This window comes from Takifugu flavidus, chromosome 3 (assembly GCF_003711565.1).
Source record: "Takifugu flavidus isolate HTHZ2018 chromosome 3, ASM371156v2, whole genome shotgun sequence".
In the NCBI taxonomy this organism is placed as follows: domain Eukaryota; kingdom Metazoa; phylum Chordata; class Actinopteri; order Tetraodontiformes; family Tetraodontidae; genus Takifugu; species Takifugu flavidus.
The window spans coordinates 5965660-5991472 of NC_079522.1; the positions used below are offsets into that span (position 1 = coordinate 5965660).

At 43.7% G+C, this 25813-nt stretch overlaps 4 protein-coding genes across 12 annotated transcripts; 2 read left to right on the plus strand and 2 right to left on the minus strand.

Annotated features, from left to right (window-relative positions):
• The first annotated feature begins 1572 nt into the window (after nucleotides 1–1572).
• Nucleotides 1573–5042, plus strand: LOC130523252 (leukotriene B4 receptor 1-like). 2 transcript variants are annotated; one of them, XM_057028359.1, is made up of 5 exons: nucleotides 1573–1733; nucleotides 3137–3712; nucleotides 3794–3994; nucleotides 4086–4126; nucleotides 4463–5042. In XM_057028359.1, the coding sequence occupies exons 2-5, from the start codon at nucleotides 3152–3154 to the stop codon at nucleotides 4701–4703; spliced, it is 1044 nt and encodes a 347-aa protein (XP_056884339.1). In that variant the 5' UTR covers nucleotides 1573–1733; nucleotides 3137–3151; the 3' UTR covers nucleotides 4704–5042. The 2 variants fall into 2 exon arrangements, with proteins under 2 accessions (XP_056884339.1, XP_056884341.1); XM_057028361.1 differs by having other exon boundaries at nucleotides 1589–1733; nucleotides 3143–3712.
• Nucleotides 5043–5617: 575 nt separating this feature from the next.
• On the plus strand, nucleotides 5618–8310 carry ltb4r (leukotriene B4 receptor). Of its 2 annotated transcripts, none has more exons than XM_057028357.1 (4): nucleotides 5618–5781; nucleotides 6162–6674; nucleotides 6760–7027; nucleotides 7556–8310. In XM_057028357.1, exons 2-4 carry the CDS (start codon nucleotides 6172–6174, stop codon nucleotides 7919–7921), a joined length of 1137 nt encoding a protein of 378 aa, XP_056884337.1. In that variant the 5' UTR covers nucleotides 5618–5781; nucleotides 6162–6171; the 3' UTR covers nucleotides 7922–8310. The 2 variants fall into 2 exon arrangements, with proteins under 2 accessions (XP_056884337.1, XP_056884336.1); XM_057028356.1 differs by having other exon boundaries at nucleotides 5724–5883.
• Nucleotides 8311–9076: 766 nt separating this feature from the next.
• LOC130523231 (Fc receptor-like protein 5) lies at nucleotides 9077–16005 on the minus strand. 7 transcript variants are annotated; one of them, XR_008949835.1, is made up of 14 exons: nucleotides 15909–16005; nucleotides 15777–15812; nucleotides 15445–15705; nucleotides 14787–15053; nucleotides 14460–14714; nucleotides 14106–14387; nucleotides 13725–14027; nucleotides 13243–13515; nucleotides 12604–12867; nucleotides 12398–12529; nucleotides 12201–12313; nucleotides 10787–11283; nucleotides 10341–10430; nucleotides 9077–9432 (listed from the first exon to the last, which is right to left on the minus strand). XR_008949835.1 is itself a non-coding variant. In XM_057028312.1 (11 exons), exons 1-11 carry the CDS (start codon nucleotides 16000–16002, stop codon nucleotides 12261–12263), a joined length of 2220 nt encoding a protein of 739 aa, XP_056884292.1. In that variant the 5' UTR covers nucleotides 16003–16005; the 3' UTR covers nucleotides 11867–12260. The 7 variants fall into 7 exon arrangements, 2 of the variants coding, with proteins under 2 accessions (XP_056884292.1, XP_056884293.1); XR_008949832.1 differs by having other exon boundaries at nucleotides 10291–10430; XR_008949833.1 differs by having other exon boundaries at nucleotides 10763–11283.
• A 422-nt stretch (nucleotides 16006–16427) lies between these two features.
• Nucleotides 16428–24489, minus strand: LOC130523233 (Fc receptor-like protein 5). Its single transcript, XM_057028319.1, has 15 exons — nucleotides 24195–24489; nucleotides 24063–24098; nucleotides 23731–23991; nucleotides 23069–23335; nucleotides 22742–22996; nucleotides 22388–22669; nucleotides 22007–22309; nucleotides 21525–21797; nucleotides 20886–21149; nucleotides 20474–20517; nucleotides 20221–20320; nucleotides 19984–20136; nucleotides 19334–19455; nucleotides 18929–18998; nucleotides 16428–18597 (listed from the first exon to the last, which is right to left on the minus strand). Exons 1-12 carry the CDS (start codon nucleotides 24286–24288, stop codon nucleotides 20081–20083), a joined length of 2235 nt encoding a protein of 744 aa, XP_056884299.1. The 5' UTR covers nucleotides 24289–24489; the 3' UTR covers nucleotides 16428–18597; nucleotides 18929–18998; nucleotides 19334–19455; nucleotides 19984–20080.
• Nucleotides 24490–25813: the final 1324 nt, after the last annotated feature.

The following is a 25813-nucleotide window of genomic DNA, read 5'->3' on the forward strand; positions in this document are numbered from 1 at the left end:
CCCACTATAACCAGTGAAACTACCCTCTCTGTCCCAGTATAACCAGTGCATCCACCCTCTCTGTCCCAGTATAACCAGTGCATCCACCTCTCTGTCCCACTATAACCAGTGAATCTACCCTCTCTGTCCCACTATAACCAGTGCATCCACCCTCTCTGTCCCACTATAACCAGTGAATCTACCCTCTCTGTCCCAGTATAACCAGTGCATCCACCGTTTCTGTCCCAGTATAACCATGCATCCACCCTCTCTGTCCACTATAACCAGTGAATCTACCCTCTCTGTCCCACTATAACCAGTGCATCCACTCTCTCTGTCCCAGTATAACCAGTGCTCCTACCCTCTCTGTCCCACTATAACCAGTGAATCTACCCTCTCTGTCCCACTATAACCAGTGCATCCACTCTCTCTGTCCCAGTATAACCAGTGCATCCACCCTCTCTGTCCCAGTATAACCAGTGCCAGTCTACCCTCTCTGTCCCACTATAACCAGTGAATCTACCCTCTCTGTCCCACTATAACCAGTGCATCCACTCTCTCTGTCCCAGTATAACCAGTGCATCCACTCTCTCTGTCCCACTATAACCAGTGAATCTACCCTCTCTGTCCCACTATAACCAGTGCATCTACTCTCTCTGTCCCACTATAACCAGTGCATCCACTCTCTCTGTCCCAGTATAACCAGTGCATCCACCCTCTCTGTCCCACTATAACCAGTGCATCCACTCTCTCTGTCCCAGTATAACCAGTGCATCCACCCTCTCTGTCCCACTATAACCAGTGCATCCACCCTTTCTGTCCCACTATAACCAGTGCATCCACCCTCTCTGTCCCAGTATAACCAGTGCATCCACCCTCTCTGTCCCACTATAACCAGTGCATCCACCCTCTCTGTCCCACTATAACCAGTGAATCTACCCTCTCTGTCTCACTATAACCAGTGCATCTACCCTCTCTGTCCCACTATAACCAGTGCATCCACCCTCTCTGTCTCACTATAACCAGTGCACCCACCCTCTCTGTCCCAGTATAACCAGTGCATCTACCCTCTCTGTCCCACTATAACCAGTGCATCCACCCTCTCTGTCCCAGTATAACCAGTGCATCTACCCTCTCTGTCCCACTATAACCAGTGCATCCACCCTTTCTGTCCCACTATAACCAGTGCATCCACCCTCTCTGTCCCAGTATAACCAGTGCATCCACCCTCTCTGTCCCACTATAACCAGTGCATCCACCCTCTCTGTCCCAGTATAACCAGTGCACCCACCCTCTCTGTCTCACTATAACCAGTGCATCTACCCTCTCTGTCCCACTATAACCAGTGCATCCACCCTCTCTGTCCCAGTATAACCAGTGCATCTACCCTCTCTGTCCCACTATAACCAGTGCATCTACCCAGTTACAGTTCTTTTTCCTAAAATCCGTCCTGTTCAAACCTGGAGGTTAACCGGAGGCTCCAAACGGATCTCCATGTGAGGAATTCTCACTCGTGTGCGAGGACGTTGACATGCAGCCAAGGGAGAGGCCTGCCAGGTAACCGGGGACACACCTTCTCCGCTCAGTCCCGTACGTGTTCCAGCAAGCACGAGAAACCAGTGAGGAGCGACAGAGAAGAGAAGAGCGGGTGGGCGGAAAATATGGGGAGATAAAGCAGGGAGAGGGAAAGGAGGTGTGACATTTCCAACAGATTCCGATCTCCAGCCATCGATGTCATCTCCCTAGACGACTCGGTGAGTCTTGCTCACATTTCAGCCACAAACCCACACTTACAACTGTCAACAAATCTCTGCAACAGCGCGCTGCTACTGAAGCTGCCATTAAATTCCTGTTTTGTTTTTATTTTCCCCTCGAGGCCTTTGGTCTCGTTGGAGAAATTCACATTTGTGCGCCTGGCTTGCATGTGCATTTAGTTCTTTTTTCTGTGAAGGTTCAGGTGCTCTTTCTTAAGTGTGAGTCACATGCTAACACACCTTTACAGTTAGGCTTTACAGCTCATTGATGTGAGCGCTTGTTTAAGGGAGAGGTCAACTCATGAAGACGATCATTGCTCTGAAGGAAGCAAATATGCAGTACATGGGGAGAAAACAAAGACACCGCCTTTAACCGCAATAAGAACAGAATGTAAAGGGGCCATGACATCAGCCGGTTGTTGTTCATATAGTGTGACACTGTTGGAATGTTGAGCAATGTGACCGTTGCACTCATGTGGTTTGATTACATGCGTTCAACCAGCAACATTGTGCTACAAATGCAACACAGTTGGCATCAATAAACCACAACTGACAACAGCATCAGAATTGTAGCCAATGCTTTTTGTTTTCAGTGAATGAATTGTTTGGTTTTTAGTTTTGTTGAGCACATAAATCAGTAATAATCCAACAAGAAGCCATCGTGGTGCGCCCACGCTAATATCATTACTCTGTAATAACAGCACATGTTGCTACGCTATCAAACAGGTTTGGCTACAGAGATAGATTTGATGGTATTCATTGTGTAGGTTGAGGCTCCGCAGCACAGGGCGTGCTCCGAAACTCCGGGACACACCCAACAAGTGGCAACAAGCAGGAATTTAAAAACTATTTTTCTTCTACAAACAGAAAGAACAGTATTAAAGGGGTTGCTCTGAAAGGCGCATTAAAACCACATGTTGTGCTTTGATCTTAAAAGGGAATCTGTGGGTCTTTGGTGCACTTGCCAACAGCCTTCGCTGTCCTCTGAATTCCTGGAACAGATGCCAATTGAGCATCTGCAGGATGCACTAGATGAACCAACTAGATGACTCCGGTTTGTCCACAACCCACGATGCTAAGTCAGTATAACTCAGAGCTAGCATCTTCTGAAGTCTATGCCTGAAGTATTGGTGTGTGACTTTGACAGGTGTTAATTATTACACCGCCACTTTGTTTGAATGTTGCCTTTAAGGACAGAAAGTGAGTCATTGCTCAAACACACCAACGCAGTCGCTTCGGATCCCCACTCATGTCTGATCTCGTTCAGACCGTAAAACAAAGAAACCCCGTTAAAACTTGTTAATGTTGCAGGACACCTCCATACAAATGGGATGTGATGCATTTCATAAGAATCAGGCCGGAAGTTACAACTAATAAAAACATTTCTTAATGTTTCCTTTAAGTTTTAGGAGTGAAAAATGGCCCAGGTTAACTCGACTTTCAATGTCGTCAACAACACCATTGTGGACAACCCTGTGAGCACCACCATGGGTGCGCTCATCCTGAGCATTGTCTTTCTGTTGGGTTTCCCGGGAAACCTCTTCATCATCTGGAGCATCCTCGCGCGTGCCAAAAGACAATCCGTCACCACCCTCATCATCCTCAACCTAGCCATCGCCGACGGCTCCGTGATGGGGCTCTCCCCGTTCTTCATTGCGTACCTGATTTCCAAGGACTGGCCATTCGGCGAGGCCATGTGCAAGATCCTCTTCTACCTGTGCCTCCTCAACATGTACGCCTCCATCCATCTCATCATGGTCATGAGTGTCTACAGGATGCTGGCGGTGCTGTGGCCGCAGTGGACCGCTCGCATCAGTGGTCGGAAAACAGTGATGAAGGTGCTGGCGGTGGTGTGGGTGCTGGTCATGATCGCCTCCATCCCAGCAATCATCTTCAGAAAAGTGTGGAAGAAGAGTAATGCCAACAAAGTTGTGTGTGATTCATTCCACGAAGAAGACGACCAATCCAGAATGCCAACGGTGATGATAAGAATATTCTTTAAATGTGGTTTCAACGCAATATAGAACCACAGAGGATTAAATATTTCCCCCACTCCACAGGTGGTGATCCAGTACATGCTGGAGCTCATCTTCGGATTTTTAATACCTTACACGGTCATCGTGTTTTGCTACATACGTATTTTACGACGGATCCGACAGACCAGGTTTGGCCGCCGCATCCGGAGCGAGAACCTCATCCTTGCCATTGTACTGACGTTCTGCCTGTTTTGGTTGCCTTACCACATCGTCAATATGGTGCAAGTATGTCACACTTCCTGTTTCACCAAGAAGAAAATCGTCCCTCTCAGGAGCCGCTAACCGAATGTTTCTTCCTTTGCTTTTTTGCTACCAGGTCACGTGGGCTTTGTGTCCAGAGGGCAAAGTTAAACACATGTAAGTTTTCACACAACTGACATACAAAGCTGGAATAATGCTCACGGTCCTTCGGAAGATCATTATCTTTCAGAATGGACTTAAAGCTCTTTTATAGTGCGAATGAGTGATTATGAAGGGCTGTATTACTGTTCAGCTTGCTACTATGATACGTTAAATTGCGTATTATATCATTTTACAATACAACAATAGTTATTTGGAAGCCAACACGGCTTGCTAGTATATATTGTTAAGGGAGTTTTATGTTTCATACAGTAATTTGCATGTTCTCTTGTTTTAAAATTGTCTCAAGAATTATTTTTTCGGCCATTAATATGCTCTTTTAATCTGATTCAGATTGGATAAAATATGGCAAAGCAGCCGGGTCGTCACATCTTCTATCGCCTTCATCAGCAGCTGTGCCAATCCGGTGCTGTACTTCTTTGTGGGAAAGTCGTATATACGGCAAGAGGGTCTAGCCTTCATGGCCCGCTTGTTTGAGGGTACGGGGCTGGACTTGGTATCCAGGAAGAGCCGGCAGAACAGCCAGAACAGCCGGGACAAAGAGAAAGAGGCTGAAGCCATCACACTGGGATGATAATCTAGACTCTGCCAGGAGTGCTAACAGTGACTTGGAAATAGACATTTGGCTAATCCAGTGTTTACCAGTGTTTTACTGTTTGGTAGGACTATGAAAAACGTAACTAAACCAAAACTTGTTATGCTTCCTTGAGGAGCACAGACTCAGATTTAGACGGAGGCACCTGATTATATTCAAGCTAACATGTTTGCTTTCCGTGCCTCTGTACTGCACTGTTTGGTTTTAAGCTGCATCAGTTGATTTTTTTTCTTTTTTTTACCAGCCCTTTGAGGGCAGAAAACAAGGCTGTAAAAACTGAACTTTAGCTTTATTAAAAAAAAAAGTGGTTTCTACTAAGTGGAGCTCTGTGATACTTAGGCTTTGATGTGGCTAATGTTGCAATAGCAGCGTATCAAAGCCAGTGGGACAATGCAACGTAGAGCATGGCTTCGAAGAAGTCGTCTCTGGGTTTTCTGTGAATCTCTTTGATTCTGACCAGATATTTCAATGTTTGTGATAAATTAATAAGCCAAAGGGTTCCAAAAACATCTGCTTATCTTTAATTCTGTCGATAACGGAAAGACATACTTTCACGGAGTAAACGGAACTGTGCCTCTTAACACGTTCATCGATACAGTTTGTGCTATTTGTCTTCCCGCCACCTAATAGAAAATGGTACAAAAGCACATTTTCCTGCAATATGACTCAACTGGGCAGAGTTGGGTAATTCAGTACAGCTTGTCTTTCATGCGCAGCTATGAAAGATACATGTTGAGGAATATCCTGACACCACCTATGGTGCAAGAGCCCACATTAATACACGTGGGCTTTAGAACTCATGCATCACCACGGTTTGACACTTTCTTGGACCATTTTGGCCTCCTCCTCTCATTCTGTGGCTTTTTTTTACTTGGAAAAAAAACTTTGCTAGAAAATGATGCTGCCCTCAAAACATTCTTGTGTTATCAACCATTCAAATCTATGGCAGTTTGACTCATCATGTACCAGGAACCACAAACACATCAGAACCCAGCAAGCTGGAACTGGCTTCCTGTCCTTGATTTCCCCTCACATGACCATTCTTACTCAATATACGGTACGTATTTTATTTTTTCTTTCTCTCTTGTCAGATTAGAGAAGGAACTCTGGGAGATCACAGTAGGTAGCCTGAATTCAGAAAGGAACTCTGCTGTTGAAGGTCAGAATGTAACTTACCTATTATATCTTATGATATTTTAAAAGTTCTTGCATTGGTAAAGAGACACATTTCAGCTTTGGTGTTAATATCTTCGTACATCACTGTTAGAAAGTTTTGCTTTACATTTATTTAGTTTATACTGGTGCTGTCGCTGCCTTAATAATCTTTGTCTTATTTATTTGGATCATTTTCAATAAACTAATAAGATTTTTTGGTGCTGTAAAAATCTGGCCAGATGACAAATCTTGAAGGATTACCATCTGTTTCTTCACTTTCAGATTCATCACTATGGCCAACAGCACCTTGCAACCCCCCTCCTCTTCCTCCTCCTCTTCATTTACTCCACCGGGAGGATCTATCAGTGTTTCAGCTCAGGTCGGCATCGCCATCCTGACCCTGGCCTTCATCCTGGGCTTCCCTGGGAATCTGTTCGTGGTCTGGTCAGTGCTGTGCCGAGTAAGGAAGCGCTCGGTGACTTGCATCCTGGTGCTGAATCTGGCTCTGGCAGATGCTTTCGTGCTGCTCAGTGCGCCGTTGTTTCTGCGCTACCTGGCCGGGGGAAGGGGCTGGGAGTTCGGCTCGGCTGCATGCAAGCTGGTGCATTACCTGTCCAGCGTGAACATGTATGTGTCCATTTACCTGATCTGCCTAATGAGCATGGACCGCTGGCTGGCCGTTACCAAGCCCTTTCTGTCCCAGAGAATGAGGACCAAACGATCCCTGCTTGCGTTGCTGATGGGGGTCTGGATGTTAGCGTTCATCTTCTCCCTGCCCATGCCTTTCTACCGGAGGTAAAATTCCAGCATTCCTTTCATTTGCAATTTTACAGTGATGTTTGTTTTTTCTCAAAAATCATTTCCTTTTCCTGTCCAACAGCAATCTGAAGAAGCCAAACGGCACGTTAAAATTTTGTATTCCATATCACTGGAAAAGTGTGGGCCACGAGGCCTTCCAGTACCTGTTTGAGACTATTATGGGCTGCCTGGTGCCTTTCACCCTCATCAACACCTGCTACTCCTCGGTCATCTGCCGTCTACAGAGTGCCCGCTTCCATCGCAGATCTCAAGGGAGCTGCCTCATCCTGATGATCATATGTACCTTTGCGGTGTTTTGGCTGCCCTATCACATTGTCAACCTCATACAGGTGTGATTTAAAGCTTCCTATGGTCCAGTTCAATTCACTCTCAATATGAATTGAACTGCAATGTCGCACAATTTACTGTCTAGGCAGCAAGGCCACCTGTGACCTGCCTATCCAGAGATGCTACAAATGTATCCCACAGCAGTTACAAATAGGCTACAAAGGGCTAAAATGGGCTACCGATTCACTGAAACGTTCATTGGTAGTAATGTTGTCTCATGCTCAAACAAGTATTTTTAACCAAGTAAACACCAGCATAGGGCAGTTTATATGACAATTTTCCTATTTCTTCAAGTCAAATATATTAGAAAAGGGTCATAATGAATTCAAAGGGATTGGCAGAAGCTGGTCTGATTGGCCAGAAATTGCGTTGATGCTACATCATCATTGAAGCAGGCCAGGGTTATCAGTACTGCATACTCAAGTGGGGGGGGGACCCGACCATATTTGTTATACCTTTTTTGTATCCACCTTGTGATCACCTCGTTCCTTTGCTCCCCTCCTCTAACATTTCTGTTCATTTTGATCCAGGTAACTGGTCTGCTCCAGGGCAAGGCTTCGGTGATCAATGCTGCCAAAACCGCCCGTCCAAACGTCACAGCTTTTGCCTACTTTAGCAGCGCCGCCAACCCCATCCTCTATGTTTTTGCCGGCAGCTCCCACATCCGGCAGGCTGGCCTCAGTTTCATGGGCAAGCTCTTTGAGGGCACCTACTCAGAGAGCCGGACCACAAGTACGCGCAGTGGCCGCATGAGCAGCTCCTCAAACACCGTACTTCAATCTTTGTCAGTGAAGCTGGGGAAGCCCTTCAAAGGCAAGAACAAGAACATGAGCAGTGTGGTGGGACAAAATGAGCCAGAGCTCAAGACTCTGGCCAGTGTGGAGCCGCTGGATTAGCACCTATAAGTTATGCTTCAAATGTCTCTTTCCTCTGACTATTTTAGTAAAAAAATATAAGAAATAGTGTGTTAAGATGCTATGTTATGGCAGTAAAGATGTTAAATACTGTTATGTTATCACCAAATCTAGATACCAGAAGTATTTCCAGTCAAAACATTGCAACAGGTTTTTGGAAAATAAAGATAAAGTGGTATTAATTTAATTAGCGTACTATAAATGTTAACCGTTATCATGTTGTCTGCCTAGCCTGTGTAGAGCATGAAAAAAAAAACCGTTTTTGCATGGCAGACTTTTTTTTTAACTATAAGCAGTGTAAATATAAATTTGAAATGAATGTTAATTTATGCACATTTTTTATAAATAAAACAAACAGTGTTTATCCTCCAGTATTTGCCTTCTTCCTCTTCTTTTAAAACCGATTTCACAGTTTAACAGAACATTGCAAAAAGGGACATTTCAAATTCCCCCTCCTTGTTCAATTGCAATAGGATTCTTTTTAACTGAAATTTCAACAGATACTGTTTTTAAGGTTAAGAACCTTACAGTGCTAACACTGTTGTAAAACCAGACGCATTTTTTATTTTATTTAAATTGTGAAAGTTTGGGGGCAGGGAAGGTTTTGAATGATGTAGATTTAAATAAATAGGAAACTGCTGTTGCCAAGCAGCTGTTGGGTTGTGTTTTCTTTGATTTCAGCATCACAAGTTTTACAAACCTAGAAACAGCCTTAACAGCATTTCCAAGGATTGTTTTTCCTCAACCTTGTGTACAACGACTTGCTTTTTCTTCCATGCGGTTTGGCATTGACGTTCAAATGGCTAATGGGTAAAATGCTGCCTCCGCAGGGTAAAACCTGCAATGCCTGTAAATGACCCTTCTTACTCATTGAGAAAGTCAATTTCCCTCAGCAAATTTACGCCAATATTTACGTGATGCACAATTTAGCCAAAGAGATTATTGTAAATAATTCTTGAAATAAACCCCAAGTAATACATTGTAGGAAAATACAATTGAGCCATGTTTCAGTAATATCTGAAATTCACCTAGATGCAAACATGATGCGCAAAATTCCAGTTGATGCCCCGTCATAGAATCAACTGTTTTACGAACGGTTGTACCAGGACCCGAAAGCAGGCAGCACACAGTGGCAGATCGTCTTCCGAGAAACTTTATTGAAGATCACAGGAATGTATTTAACTCAAAAGAGGTGGAGACCACGATTAGTTCTAAAGCCAAGCCGGAAAGGCAAACTCACAAACAATCCCGAGCGGGGTCAAAAGTAGTCCAAGAGGAAAAATCCAAACGATAATCCATAAATCGGGCTCCAAATAAACCACACAGGAATAAAGCTCTACGAAAATCCAGGAAGGTGTAGTCGGGGTTTTTGGAATCAGACAAAACACCCAACGCTGGCAACCTGTGAGAACAGTCCATAAAGAGGTGGCTTGATCACCGATAGTCTGCAGGTGCGCCAGTACCCGGCGCCACTCGTGGCTCCACCACGCCCCCTGCAGGGGAAAAACAACAACACAAGAGTTACCAGAAGCTGGGAACCTGACAAACTGTGATTTCTTTTTTTCATGTTGATGTTTATGCAAAGCTGAACATTGCTCTGACTTTTACACATGACAAACACTTCCAACGCTTTTAGCGAGACATTACAGCACATTTATGTTTGGCATTGTGCACATTTTCTGCTCAGAAAAAGCAACTTTCCCTGATAATCAAGATATGAACTGGAGATTTCAATATTCAAATGCCAACTGTGGCAGCAGGCGTATAAATGGTGGTGTTGCGAGTGATCATCAGTATTTTTTACATGCTACTCAGTGTATCCACTTTAATATTATTATTAGCTTTAATTATTGTGCTTTTAGATGGTGTGCGTTCATGATTTTATTGAAATTCAGTTTTTAGCACTTGCAATCCGAGCCTTAGGTCCAGTTTTTCTTTCCAGTTTTATCTTTTACTTAAGAGACAAAAGATGAGGTGGAACTTAACTCTGTTCTTTCTGGTTGGTAAGTCAATCAAGACGATACAGACTTCTTTCTCTCACTCAGCCTTGATAATGCCCAATGACAGTTTGGTGGGTTTTTAGGACACAATTAGAGGTAAGATCGGGCCTAAAAAATCCAGCCCGACCCGACCCAGGCCCGCGGGTATTAAAGCCCGACCCGGCCCGAGCCCGATCAATTAACTTGATTTGCTGGCCCGAGCCCGAAACAAACCCGAAATTTTATATTTTATTTGTGAGGATTCAGGAGGAGGAGGAATTGTAGATCGCGAGGAAGGGCACCTGGGGTAAAGCCTCCAGGGCGTAGCAGGTTCACTATAGTCTTCGTTACTAAAGGCGGAAACAAACAGACTTTAAAAATCCTCCGCTGGAGACTGCGCGCACGGATGAATCCATTCATACATGTTTCTGGACCAGCTGCTGTTTGAGAAGTCAGACCCGCTGAGGTAGGTGGTCCAGAGCGGTCACCTCGGTGTAAAGTGCGTGTTATTCCTGTGAAATAAGGGAAATAAATAAACCCTCAGATGGATGGATGGAAAATTAAAAAGAGGGCGGGACCGCGGCATTCACGTGCGCACGGCATGGTCTGGCTCTGTTTAGTAGTTAAATAGCAATTAGCATACAGCGCCTTCTCTGTTTTATCCAAATTATTTATTTTATAACAAGTATTCCTTAGTTTAATAACCATACATCGTTTTAATATACATAATATATAAATAAATATATATATATTTTTTTAAAGTTAGCGAGAGAGAAGCCGGCCCGACCTGAACGTAATAATTGACATTTTGGGCTCGGACTCGGGCTCGGGCTTAAGATCTTACCTCTAAAGTGGACTCAGAGCTCACCTGCAGAGTGTCTGACCTGGACCAGAGTTGAGCAGAAGTGGCTTCTCTTAGTGGTAGAAAATGAGATCACAGGTAGGAAAAAAATGAATTTTTCAGATCATCGTGAAAATGTCTTTCTAAATCTGGCTTTGCTAGCTAGTTGTAATGTACAAACCTGTGACCACATAGCAACAGCAGTCATGAAACAGTAACATGCGCTCGGCAAATTTGCATTTTGAAACTGTTCCTTGAAGCCATGTTTGTGACTTTATTTTTGATGCACTTCCTTTTTTTTTAGCTTTATTTATCGCAAAGAACCAAAGCACAGGACCGTGATGCTGATGCTGCTTCTGTGGTGACACAAAGGTCTACACAAGGTACAGTACAACACTCAACTCTAGATCTGGATCGCCATTTCTTTTGTCATTTACTGTGAAAAATATTGGCAGCCTGACTGGTTTGCCACCTGGCACAGGTAAGGTCAGCCACTCCCGTCCCAAATAAGGAGAAATGTTTATCTAAGAGAGAATGAGAATAAATGACCATATATCCAAAACTGAGACCATAACACCTGCAGATGTGCTTCCAGATAACAGATATGCACATATTACCAGTAGTTGACAGTGTGAGAAGAATTATTGTTATTGTTGTTATTAATATTATCTTTAAATGCTATTGTATGTAGATTTTGAGTGTTTGAGGAGCGTTGACAGGAAAAGAAGAACATGAGAGTGTTTCGTAAAAGTGCTGAAGCTGCTTACAACCAAGTGCAGCACCCAGATGTATCCTGTTGGTCAAGATTAGAGAAGTTTGTAAAGATGTCAGAAGACAACGAGTTTAGACACCCATTCTGTTTGCACCAATAAAAGAGGTGAGCGAGCAGCAGACGAACAGAGTTGACAGAGGAAGCTTGAACTGCTGCTCAGCCCTTGCAAGGAACTCCTGTTGTTTGCGTGGTTACTCTGAGTCTAGTGAACGAACAGCGCGGGTGACCAAAACTTCACCCTCACAACAGTCGATATCTTTATTTTACTTTTTTATAGTGTATTAATTTGGAAGTTATAGTTTTAACTCAGCAACTTAAACACGATAACCATAAAACTGAATCCAAAACTTTTTTAATTTTCTGTGTACAAACAGGTCATTTCAAATATCATGCAGGGCAGGAAAGATTTTTTTAATAATGTATACGATGGAATATTTAATAAACAGTATAGAGAGAGCAAAGAAATAACATTGAATTAGAGTTATTGATATACATAAAAATAAAGATCAGTAATTGTGACAGTCGGAATTGTATTAAGCACCACCTCCGTGTCTGACTGTTGGTGTGATGTTTCCAGGAGGTTTTCTCAAGTTTTCTTCGTTTCTCTGAAATTTTGGGGGATGATCAAGTTTTTTTTTTTTTTTTCCTTGTTGATTCCTGAAAACTGACCTGAACTGAGGTGAGGTGAGGTGAGGTGAGGTGAGGTGAGGTGAGGTGACTCTCAGTGAGTCAGAAGCCACTCTCACAGTGTTCTGGCTCCTGTCTCAGTTCTCCACTTTCCCCTTGAGAAATGAAGCTGCTTGTTATATTTGTAGACCATGAAAGCTAGTTTGAAACATGCTGCTACTTGCAGCAAAGGTTCTCACCTTGTTGACGCCTTCTGTGAAGGACACACACTGCTATTCCAGCAGCAACAGTTAGGACACAAACTAGGATTATTCGCATGAATGAGACGATACCTACAGGAGAGCTTGGATGCTGCTGAGACAACACCGCCGCTACATAGATAATTCACATTATTATTAATTCCCAACCTGTGCTGTGGTGGGCACACTTCTCACAACTCACTCACCTTTTATCGACATCCAGCTTGCTGGCGATGTTGAGCCTGCCGACCGCTGCATCCTGCCTTTCCTCCCACATTTGTAAAAACCTTCATCGGACTTTGAAACAGCAGGGATGAAAAACTCCCCCCGGGTGTCATTTTGGATGAGTTTGTCATTTTTGTAGAAAGAAATAACAGCAAGGTTTAGTTCTGTCGTCCACATGCACCGGAGGGTGACGGGCTGTCCCTCAGTCACAGGGTGAACGGGAAAGTCCACGATGGTATCGTTATCTGGAAAAAGGGAATTACATTGCATTTCTGGTAATTGGGTGTCTTGCTGCATAATTCATTTACACTTTAATGATTAGTCACACGAGATATTTAATTATCTAACTTGTATGAACACTAAGCCTCACCCTCTTTAATTGCTTCTAGAAATAAGCCTTAGACTTTAACTAGCTTTAAACCGTCCAGAAAAACCAAGCATGTCCTGATCAGGCAACATCTTATGATCTAGAGAAAGCTTGCTTGCATGCTAAGCTTGCAGCTGATGCCCTTGGGGTAGATTGCCTCTGAAAAGTGATGACATATGCTCAAATCATTCCAATAAATTTAGTTGAAATAGTGTCGTGTAATGTAGGTAAGAAAGTGGTAAAACAGACTCACGGGATACGGTGATGTTGACTGCATTACTGAAGAGTCCTGTTGCGGTCTCGCACCAGTACACCCCGTCGATGAATATCCGCCCATTGATGTAGCATGTGGGTCCAGTCATTGGCCGCCAGGCGGCGCAACGGGTCAGGTAACCGGCGGAGGAAAACCTATTGACTGTCCACTCAGCTGAGTCTCCGGCGCAGGTCAGCGACAGCGACATTGTGTCCGTGATAAAGTGTTGTGCTCGGTCAGGGCTCACGGAGAGGGTCGCTGCAGACTGAACATCTCAAAAACAAAATATATTAAGTCAGCATAAACATAGTCTAGGTGAAAGATACCAACACTGACGATACCAAACTACTAAACTAGATGCAAAACTTCACCTTGGCTAATTAGCAGAAATGAATTTTCAAACTAAGTACAATTATTATAAAGACAGCTTAATATTTGTTCTGTTTTGTAGGGGAAAACCAAAACCAAAGATAAATCCTCACCTCCAGACCAGACAAACTTTACTTTACTGGGGTGAGTGAACGATTGAGGATTTCCTCTTGCAGCTTTACAGACATATCCTGCCGTCTGTGCCTGTCCATAAACAATAAAATAAGGCTGTTCGGTCCCATTGCTGCTGCCAGGTAACGGTTCCATGGTGTAAAACTTGATGGGTAAATTGGGAATGGCCTTGTACCAGTAGAACCTCCAACCCACATCTGGATATTTGACTCTGCAGTTCAGGGTAACAGAGTCTCCAGAACTCAGCCATGATGGAGACACTGTGAGGTTAGGTTTCAGTTTATCTGCAGACATTCGGACAAAACCGACCAGTGTTATTTGTGGACAAATGTCTCATACATGAGTGTGTCTAAAGGACTTACTGTTGGACACTCTTAGATTAAAGGCAGGGCTCCATGCCGTCGACGACGTTGTGTTCTTCATTTGGCCCAAACACCTGTAATTCCCATTGTGCGATCCTGTAGCGTAGTTGATTCTGTATTCATTTTTAGACTGAATGCCAATGGCGTTGGCGTTGGGGACTACCCATTGATAGATCCATTCGAAATCCTCTCCACCTTCAATTCTACACCAGAGCGTGAGTGCCTCCCCGTAGTATATCTCCGGCCAGCTGGGCTGCAGGGTCACCGCAGCCGCGCTTGTAACTGAAAGCGTTTAAAAATCACATCATTTGCCTTAATTGTGTTTTGATTCCAATTTATCAATATTGCCTATACCGATTGGGTTACTGTACTCGGTGTAGTAAACCGGGTTTCCTCTTCCTCCCCTGCACCAGTACACGCCCCCCTGTGATGTGCTGATTCTGTCATTTGAGAGGAAGGCCACATCTTGTGCGGTTAAGCCATCCTTTTTCTTGCCTCTATACCAGAAGAACTTCCAACCATGGGATGGTATAATGGTAGAACACGTCAGGGTGACCTTTCCTCCAGCTGCAGCTACATCTTTCCTTAGTTCTGCTTTTGGTCTGTATGCTGTGGACGTCAGAGCAACCGGAATAGTTAGCATCCATCAGTTCAACCCAGAGCGGCTGTAGTATTACTTACGCTCCACTTTCACCCTTATCGGTTGGGATTCATCACCCGTGCCGAGTTTGCACGTGTAAGAGCTGTCGGACTGTAGCTGGATGCCAATTTCAGCAGCATTTTCTGATATCATCAGCGTCCGCTGGTTTGGGTCCGTTACGATGAGTGACCTGTTCTTGTAGAAGGTGGCTGTTGTCATGTCTGTCTGAAGCCGGTGCCGACAGCGCAGGGACACCGTTTCACCTCGATACAATATGGCCGCCGGGTGTTGGAGGATCAAATTCCTGTCTGCCAACACAACTGTGTCATGTAGGTTGTTGCGCTTTCACCATTCATTTAAATGCTGTTAAGAAATAGCTGCGCTAATACAATTAACTTTTATGCAACTTCTTTGCTAGTTTTTAGCCACTAAAGAGAGGCTAAAATATGACACTAAAATGCTTCCTGTCATTCTGGGGAATGCTCCAGCTCTTCTCTTGTTTCGCAGCTGTTTTAGCCCTTCTCTTGTTTTCGGTTTTTATTTATTTATTTTTTGCCATGAATAACACCCAAAACCACCTTAAGATGAAACCAAAAGACTTATAAAGGTCTAAATTCTGATCAGGTGCAGATCTCAAACTAGATGTAAAATCTAGCTGCTTGAAAGTAAAACCTGCAATTATAGCTCAACAGGACTTACCTGATACAGTGAGAGAAACTACATTAGACTCCTTTGTAGATCCTCTCTGTATATTAAAACCAATGCAGGTGTATTGTCCACCCTGGTTTGTTGTCAGCAGTTGTACCATGTGGGTCTTGAGTGCGCTAAATGGGTAAAGGTCCTGACCATCCTTCCTTATTGCACAATAACAGTCTGCGTCTTTTCCTTCTGTCATGTCACACATGAGCTTCACGGACTCGCCGGTGAAAAAAGTGGACCAGTCTGGCTCCACAGTCAGCACTAGAGGCCAACAGAAGCATGGGGTGAAGCTAAAGGAGACAGGAACGACACTGGCGAAGACGCAACCTTACCTTGAAGTTGTCCATAGAGCGGCAACATCATCAGCACTAAAAAATTCAGATAATTCCCAAATCAAACTGGGAACACATCAGGTGTTTAACATGCTGACAGTATGAAAGGACTCTGGTCCTACTGGTACTTACAGAAGAGCCCCAGCAGGTGTGGAAAAGCCTGTCCCATTTTAAAATCCAGCACTGAGATGCAAATTTGAGCAGAATGAGCACCAAACGTTCCCATCTGAGGAGAAATCAGGAAGTGTTGACTATATACTGGGGTAGACTCTTCTTGACTTCTTGTGTCAGCGCTTCCTTCCTCTTTTAACTGATCTTGACTTTTATTTTGGTCTTTGACTCTCAATTTTAAATAGCTGTTTCCTGTTTTACAGGAAATGACTGTGTAAAGTCTTCTCATACGTTTCATTTGATTATCCAAATTTAACCTTTAGTCTTTTTTATCAGCCTGTCTCCTACCACTCTTCTTCCTTCTCTGATTTTAAACACTCTCTAAACATAATGGGCTTTAGCCTGTGTCCGTTCCTATGGTCTGTACCAGGATGCCTCTCTGAAATGGTCAAATCTAGTAAATGATAACAGAGATGCCAGAACATTGATTTAATGTTCAGCTTTTCAGAAAGAATTATAATGATATGCTGAAGGAAATAGTTTGTTCTTAGAGATCTTAAAAAGACATCATTTAATTCATTTCCATAGTACATGTACAATAATAACATTATTCAAAAGAAATTCCTGATAAGTCTACAGTCTGTTGTGTTATTACAGATGCAATTGTTGGGATTTCTGGGTTGTGTCTGTCTTTGGCCTGCAGGGTGTGGTGTGGAGCACAATTGGGTGCAGCTGGCACTGCAGGTGGGCGCACCTGTAGGCAATTTACATCTTGCTGCCTATTTAAGCAGGTTGTGCCTGCCTGTCAGTGCCGGGGTGTCTGTTCGTGTTGGGAGTCTGTTCGTTGGTCTAGTGTGGGAGCTTGTTTGGGTTCCTTGGTGTTGGCTCCTGTTCCTGTGTTCCTGTTGCCTTGGAGGGCCACTCCTGTCTCCGAGCTTCCGGTTTTCTGGAGGGCCTCTCCTGTTCCTGTGTTCCTGTTGCCCTGGAGGGCCACTCCTGTCGCCGAGCTTCCGGTTTTCCTGGAGGGCCTCTCCTGTTGCTGTTCCGTTTCTCCTGGAGGACCGCTCCTGCCCCCCTTGCAGTCTAGGAGGACTGCCTCTGCCCTCAGTGTCTCGGGGCACGTTCGTGAGGCGCCGGACTCCCGAGCCCTCGCCGGTCCAGGAGGACTGCAGCTGTTTGAGGACTCACCGGTGTTCCGAGTTCCCGGCAGTCCAGGGGGACTGCGGCTGGTTTGGGAACTCGCCGATGGACCTTGGAGGGGCAGACGCTGCCTCCTAATCGCCATGCGGTCCAGGAGGACTGTTTCTGTTGATGTGTGCTCCCCTTCCGTGTAAATAAAGCCCTTGACCTCTCCACCTCTGTGTCCTGGCCTGCGTTCGGGTCCGCTACCACTATGTACCGTAACAGCAATGGATTTTAAAAAAGTGAATAATCTAAAATACTGAAGTCTGTTCTTACAAAATCTGCAAAAGCACCCATGTCAAAATCTTGTAAAGCGCCCCAATAATTGTCCTTTCTCACTGTGTCCTTCACTATGCGATCATGCATGATTTCAGCGAGATTTCCCTTTTGTCTCAAATTGTTGGCATCTCCTCTTGATCCGCTAGCTGCCTGCGCTCTGAAAACACTGTGACAAAGCCTTGTCTCCGTAGACAACAAACAGCAATAAAACACCAGGGGCACAGGCAGGACACCGAACCATAACAAACCACATTTCAGCCAATCATTGATAAGATGGTTGAGCGTCGCCAATTTTTAATATAATAGTTTTTAGTTCCTAGCTAGCACTTTTGATCACAAGAAGAATAAAATCTAAGTGTTCCTCTTGCATACAAGAATTTTCAATCAGCTGTAACTGACGAACTCAAATCGTAAATATATTGTATAAATTTACTCGGGAGTTAGCTGGAGCTTAGCCAGTGTAGACGGTAGCGTAGCACAGATCCACTTACAATTTCGGTGTGCATCAATGAAAAATGCAGCAACCAGAACAAGTCATCGTGGCCTCTGAACTGATTCCTCAGAGCCCCTGGGAAATGGATCTGCGCGGGCTTGTTGTCAGCACCCCAGACTGTGCAGCATTGTGCTCAAATGAGGAGGGTCGCAATCTCCCTCACACACATTCCACCCAACGCTGTGCAGAGGCAGCCAAGCATGCAGCACATGACTATAAATAACAATACACCTACATGTACAAATATACTACATGTACACAACTTCTGTCTAACACTGATGGCCACAGTATCATAACATTGCAATGGAGTCACTCTGAGGCCTATTGGAATATAAATACCGGATGTGTATCTGAACTAGAGGTAAGATTGGGCCTAAAAAATCCAGCCTGACCCGACCCAGGCCCGCGGGTATTAGAGCCCGACCCGGCCCGAGCCCGATCAATTAACTTGATTTGCTGGCCCGAGCCCGAAACAAAACCGAAATTTTATATTTTATTTGTGAGGATTCAGGAGGAGGAGGAATTGTAGATCGCGAGGAAGGGCATCTGGGGTAAAGCCTCCAGGGCGTAGCAGGTTCACTATAGTCTTCGTTACTAAAGGCGGAAACAAACAGACTTTAAAAATCCTCCGCTGGAGACTGCGCGCACGGATGAATCCATTCATACATGTTTCTGGACCAGCTGCTGTTTGAGAAGTCAGACCCGCTGAGGTAGGTGGTCCAGAGCGGTCACCTCGGTGTAAAGTGCGTGTTATTCCTGTGAAATAAGGGAAATAAATAAACCCTCAGATGGATGGATGGAAAATTAAAAAGAGGGCGGGACCGCGGCATTCACGTGCGCACGGCATGGTCTGGCTCTGTTTAGTAGTTAAATAGCAATTAGCATACAGCGCCTTCTCTGTTTTATCCAAATTATTTATTTTATAACAAGTATTCCTTAGTTTAATAACCATACATCGTTTTAATATACATAATATATAATAAATATATATATATTTTTTTAAAGTTAGCGAGAGAGAAGCCGACCCAACCCGAACGTAATAATTGACATTTTGGGCTCGGACTCGGGCTCGGGCTTAAGATCTTACCTCTAAAGTGGACTCAGAGCTCACCTGCAGAGTGTCTGACCTGGACCAGAGTTGAGCAGAAGTGGCTTCTCTTAGTGGTAGAAAATGAGATCACAGGTAGGAAAAAATGACTGAATTTTTCAGATCATCGTGAAAATGTCTTTCTAAATCTGGCTTTGCTAGCTAGTTGTAATGTACAAACCTGTGACCACATAGCAACAGCAGTCATGAAACAGTCAGTAACATACGCTCGGCATATTTGCATTTTGAAACTGTACCTTGAAGCCATGTTTGTGACTTTATTTTTGATGCACTTCCTTTTTTTTAGGTTTATTTATCGCAAAGAACCAAAGCACAGGACCGTGATGCTGATGCTGCTTCTGTGGTGACACAAAGGTCTACACAAGGTACGGTACAACACTCAACTCTAGATCTGGATCGCCATTTCTTTTGTCATTTACTGTGAAAAATATTGGCAGCCTGACTGGTTTGCCACCTGGCACAGGTAAGGTCAGCCACTCACGTCCCAAATAAGGAGAAATGTTTATCTAAGAGAGAATGAGAATAAATGACCATATATCCAAAACTGAGACCATAACACCTGCAGATGTGCTTCCAGATAACAGATATGCACATATTACCAGTAGTTGACAGTGGATGTCTTTATTTTACTTTTTTATAGTGTATTAATTTGGAAGTTATAGTTTTAACTCAGCAACTTAAACACGATAACCATAAAACTGAATCCAAAACTTTTTTAATTTTCTGTGTACAAACAGGTCATTTCAAATATCATGCAGGACAGGAAACATTTTTTTAATAATGTATACGATGGAATATTTAATAAACAGTATAGAGAGAGCAAAGAAATAACATTGAATTAGAGTTATTGATATATATAAAAATAAAGATCAGTAATTGTGACAGTCGGAATTGTATCAAGCACCACCTCCGTGTCTGACTGTTGGTGTGATGTTTCCAGGAAGTTTTCTCAAGTTTTCTTTGTTTCTCTGAAATTTTGGGGGATGATCAAGGTTTTTTTGTTTTCTTCTCCTTGTTGAATCCTGAAAACTGACCTGAACTGAGGTGAGGTGAGGTGAGGTGAGGTGAGGTGAGGTGAGGTGAGGTGAGGTGAGGTGAGGTGAGGTGAGGGGGCTCCTCACTCTCAGTGAGTCAGAAGCCACTCTCACAGTGTTCTGGCTCCTCCTGTCTCAGTTCTCCACGTTCCCCTTGAGAAATGAAGCTGCTTGTTATATTTGTATACCATGAAAGCTAGTTTGAAACATGCTGCTACTTACAGCAAAGGTTCTCACCTTGTTGACGCCTTCTGTGAAGGACACACACTGCTATTCCAGCAGCAACAGTTAGGACACAAACTAGGATTATTCGCATGAACGAGACGATACCTACAGGACCAGCAAACATAAAAATATAATGTTGCTGCAAGTGCCAGTGAGAGACTGGTGCATAAAGGAATTGTGTTTAAGAGCACACGAATGAGGGAAAGTTGATTTTAGAGCGAGAACTGTAGGTTATTAGGTTAGTGGAGGAAATCAGAAGAGTCTTACCATGTACCTGCAGAGTGACGGAGACTGATGGGTGTTGTTGCTCTGGTGGACCAGTAACGAGGATAAAACTTAATATACCAGAATCGCTGGGTTTAAGATTTTTCACTGTTGAAGTGTGAAGTGAAGTTTGTGATGTTCAGGTACAATCTGTCCTTCCACTGCCCAGAGTAAGTAACTTTACTCATTTACACTACTACTTGGATAAAGAAAACTCCCGTTTTGCATAGCGGCCCAGAACAAGGAGAGAGAGCACAAACAGAGTGATACCACAAACCAGTCCAACAGTCAACCACACAGGAAACGGAGAGCTTGGATGCTGCTGAGACAACACCGCCGCTACATAGATAATTCACGTTATTATTAATTCCCAACCTGTGCTGTGGTGGGCACACTTCTCACAACTCACTCACCTTTTATCGACATCCAGCTTGCTGGCGATGTTGAGCCTGCCGACCGCTGCATCCTGCCTCTCCTCCCACATTTGTAAAAACCTTCATCGGACTTTGAAACAGCAGGGATGAAAAACTCCCCCCGGGTGTCATTTTGGATGAGTTTGTCATTTTTGTAGAAAGAAATAACAGCAAGGTTTGGTTCTGTCTTCCACTTGCACCGGAGGGTGACGGGCTGTCCCTCAGTCACAGGGTGAACGGGAAAGTCCACGATGGTATCGTTATCTGGAAAAAGGGAATTATATTGCATTTCTGGTAATTGGGTGTCTTGCTGCATAATTCATTTACACTTTAATGATTAGTCACACGAGATATTTAATTATCTAACTTGTATGAACACTAAGCCTCACCCTCTTTAATTGCTTCTAGAAATAAGCCTTAGACTTTAACTAGCTTTAAACCGTCCAGAAAAACCAAGCATGTCCTGATCAAGCAACATCTTATGATCTAGAGAAAGCTTGCTTGCATGCTAAGCTTGCAGCTGATGCCCTTGGGGTAGATTGCCTCTGAAAAGTGATGACATATGCTCAAATCATTCCAATAAATTTAGTTGAAATAGTGTCGTGTAATGTAGGTAAGAAAGTGGTAAAACAGACTCACGGGATCCGGTGATGTTGACTGCATTACTGAAGAGTCCTGTTGCGGTCTCACACCAGTACACCCCGTCGATGGATTTCTGCCCATTGATGTAGCATGTGGGTCCAGTCATTGACCCCCAGGTGGCGCAACGGGTCAGGTAACCGGAGGAGGAAAACCTATTGACTGTCCACTCAGCTGAGTCTCCGGCGCAGGTCAGCGACAGCGACATTGTGTCCGTGATAAAGTGTTGTGCTCGGTCAGGGCTCACGGAGAGGGTCGCTGCAGACTCAACATCTCAAAAACAAAATATATTAAGTCAGCATAAACATAGTCTAGGTGAAAGATACCAACACTGACGATACCAAACTACTAAACTAGATGCAAAACTTCACCTTGGCTAATTAGCAGAAATGAATTTTCAAACTAAGTACAATTATTATAAAGACAGCTTAATATTTGTTCTGTTTTGTAGGGGAAAACCAAAACCAAAGATAAATCCTCACCTCCAGACCAGACAAACTTTACTTCACTGTTGTAAGTGAACGATTGAGGATTTCCTCTTGCAGCTCTACAGACATATCCTGCCGTCTGTGTCTGTCCGTAAACAATAAAATAAGGCTGTTCGGTCCCATTGCTGCTGCCAGGTAACGGTTCCATGGTGTAAAACTTGATGGGCAAATTGGGAATGGCCTTGTACCAGTAGAACCTCCAACCCACATCTGGATATTTGACTCTGCAGTTCAGGGTAACAGAGTCTCCAGAACTCAGCCATGATGGAGACACTGTGAGGTTAGGTTTCAGTTTATCTGCAGACATTCGGACAAAACCGACCAGTGTTATTTGTGGACAAATGTCTCATACATGAGTGTGTCTAAAGGACTTACTGTTGGACACTCTTAGATTAAAGGCAGGGCTCCATGCCGTCGACGACGTTGTGTTCTTCATTTGGCCCAAACACCTGTAATTCCCATTGTGCGATCCTGTAGCGTAGTTGATTCTGTATTCATTTTTAGACTGAATGCCAATGGCGTTGGCGTTGGGGACTGCCCATTGATACATCCATTCGAAATCCTCTCCACCTTCAATTCTACACCAGAGCGTGAGTGCCTCCCCGTAGTATATCTCCGGCCAGCTGGGCTGCAGGGTCACCGCAGCTGCGCTTGTAACTGAAAGCGTTTAAAAATCACATCATTTGCCTTAATTGTGTTTTGATTCCAATTTATCAATATTGCCTATACCGATTGGGTTACTGTACTCGGTGTAGTAAACCGGGTTTCCTCTTCCTCCCCTGCACCAGTACACGCCCCCCTGTGATGTGCTGATTCTGTCATTTGAGAGGAAGGCCACATCTTGTGCGGTTAAGCTATCCTTTTTCTTGCCTCTATACCAGAAGAACTTCCAACCATGGGATGGTATAATGGTAGAACACGTCAGGGTGACCTTTCCTCCAGCTGCAGCTGCATCTTTCCTTAGTTCTGCTTTTGGTCTGTATGCTGTGGACATCAGAGCAACCGGAATAGTTAGCATCCATCAGTTCAACCCAGAGCGGCTGTAGTATTACTTACGCTCCACTTTCACCCTTATCGGTTGGGATTCATCACCCGTGCCGAGTTTGCACGTGTAAGAGCTGTCGGACTGTGGCTGGATGCCAATTTCAGCAGCATTTTCTGACATCATCAGCGTCCGCTGGTTTGGGTCCGTTACGATGAGTGACCTGCTCTTGTAGAAGGTGGCTGTTGTCATGTCTGTCTGAAGCCGGTGCCGACAGCGCAGGGGCACCGTTTCACCTCGATACAATATGGCCGCCGGGTGTTGGAGGATCAAATTCCTGTCTGCCAACACAACTGTGTCATGTAGGTTGTTGCGCTTTTACCATTCATTTAAATGCTGTTAAGAAATAGCTGCGCTAATACAAGTAACTTTTATGCAACTTCTTTGCTAGTTTTTAGCCACTAAAGAGAGGCTAAAATATGACACTAAAATGCTTCCTGTCATTCTGGTGAATGCTCCAGCTCTTCTCTTGTTTAGCCGGCAGCTGTCTTAGCACTTCTCTTTTTTTTTGTTTTTATTTATTTATTTTTTGCCATGAATAACACCCAAAACCACCTTAAGATGAAACCAAAACACTTATAAAGGTCTAAATTCTGATCAGGTGCAGATCTCAAACTAGATGTAAAATCTAGCTGCTTGAAAGTAAAACCTGTAATTATAGCTCAACAGGACTTACCTGATACAGTGAGAGAAACTACATTAGACTCCTTTCTAGTTCTTCTCTTTTTATTAAAACCAATGCAGGCGTATTGTCCACCCTGGTTTGTTGTCAGCAGTTGTACCATGTGGGTCTTGAGTCTGCTAAATGGGTAAAGTTCCTGACCATCCTTCCTTATTGCATATTGCCAGTCTGCGTCTTTTCCTTCTCTCATGTCACACATGAGCTTCACGGACTCGCCGGTGAAAAAAGTGGACCAGTCTGGCTCCACAGTCAGCACTAGAGGCCAACAGAAGCATGGGGTGAAGCTAAAGGAGACAGGAACGACACTGGCGAAGACACAACCTTACCTTGAAGTTGTCCATAGAGCGGCAACATCATCAGTACTAAAAAATTCAGATAATTCCCAAATCAAACTGGGAACACATCAGGTGTTTAACATGCTGACAGTATGAAAGGACTCTGGTCCTACTGGTACTTACAGAAAAGCCCCAGCAGGTGTGGAAAAGCCTGTCCCATTTTAAAATCCAGCACTGAGATGCAAATTTGAGCAGAATGAGCACCAAACGTTCCCATCTGAGGAGAAATCAGGAAGTGTTGACTATATACTGGGGTAGACTCTTCTCAACTTCTTGTGTCAGCGCTTCCTTCCTCTTTTAACTGATCTTGACTTTTATTTTGGTCTTTGAGTCTCAACTATAAATAGCTGTTTAAACTCCATCGCCAACATAAAAACAATCAGAAATCCACCAATCACCAGTTGGTCTCAGATGGGATTGAGCCTTTCCGTACTGGGCATGGAATGGACAACAATGGGGTTTTGCTAAGGGTTTGCTGGGATTACATCATTTAACCCCTTGAAAACTGGCTTTACCTAACTGGTTTGAATGCCGTGACTATGATCATCTAGTAGGTTCCTGTTTGATTTCATCAACTTAAATAAATTTACATTTTTTGTAAAATCCGAGTTTCATGTTAAGACAAAGCTGTTTTACAGGAAATGACTGTGTAAAGTCTTCTCATACGTTTCATCTGATTATCCAAATTTAACCTTTAGTCTTTTTTATCAGCCTGTCTCCTACCACTCTTCTTCCTTCTCTGATTTTAAACACTCTCTAAACATAATGGGCTTTAGCCTGTGTCCGTTCCTATGGTCTGTACCAGGACGCCTCTCTGAAATGGTCAAATCTAATAAATGATAACAGAGATGCCAGAACATTGATTTAATGTTCAGCTTTTCAGAAAGAATTATAATGATATGCTGAAGGAAATAGTTTGTTCTTAGAGATCTTAAAAAGACATCATTTAATTCATTTCCATAGTACATGTACAATAATAACATTATTCAAAAGAAATTCCTGATAAGTCTACAGTCTGTTGTGTTATTACAGATGCAATGGATTTTAAAAAAGTGAATAATCTAAAATACTGAAGTCTGTTCTTACAAAATCTGCAAAAGCACCCATGTCATTGTCCTTATTGTGGAAAAAATCTTGTAAAGCGCCCCAATAATTGTCCTTTCTCACCGTGTCCTTCTGTCCTTCACTATGCGATCTTGCATGATTTCAGCGAGATTTCCCTTTTGTCTCAAATTGTTGGCATCTCCTCTTGATGCGCTAGCTGCCTGCGCTCTGAAAACACTGTGACAAAGCCTTGTCTCCGTAGACAACAAACAGCAATAAAACACCAGGGGCACAGGCAGGACACCGAACCATAACAAACCACATTTCAGCCAATCATTGATAAGATGGTTGAGCGTAGCCAATTTTTAATGTAATAGTTTTTAGTTCCTAGCTAGCACTTTTGATCACAAGAAGAATAAAATCTAAGTGTTCCTTTTGCATACAAGAATTTTCAATCAGCTGTAAATGACGAACTCAAATCGTAAATATATTGTATAAATTTACTCGGGAGTTAGCTGGAGCTTAGCCAGTGTAGACGGTAGCGTAGCACAGATCCACTTACAATTTCGGTGTGCATCAATGAAAAATGCAGCAACCAGAACAAGTCATCGTGGCCTCTGAACTGATTCCTCAGAGCCCCTGGGAAATGGATCTGCGCAGGCTTGTTGTCAGCACCTCAGACTGTGCAGCATTGTGCT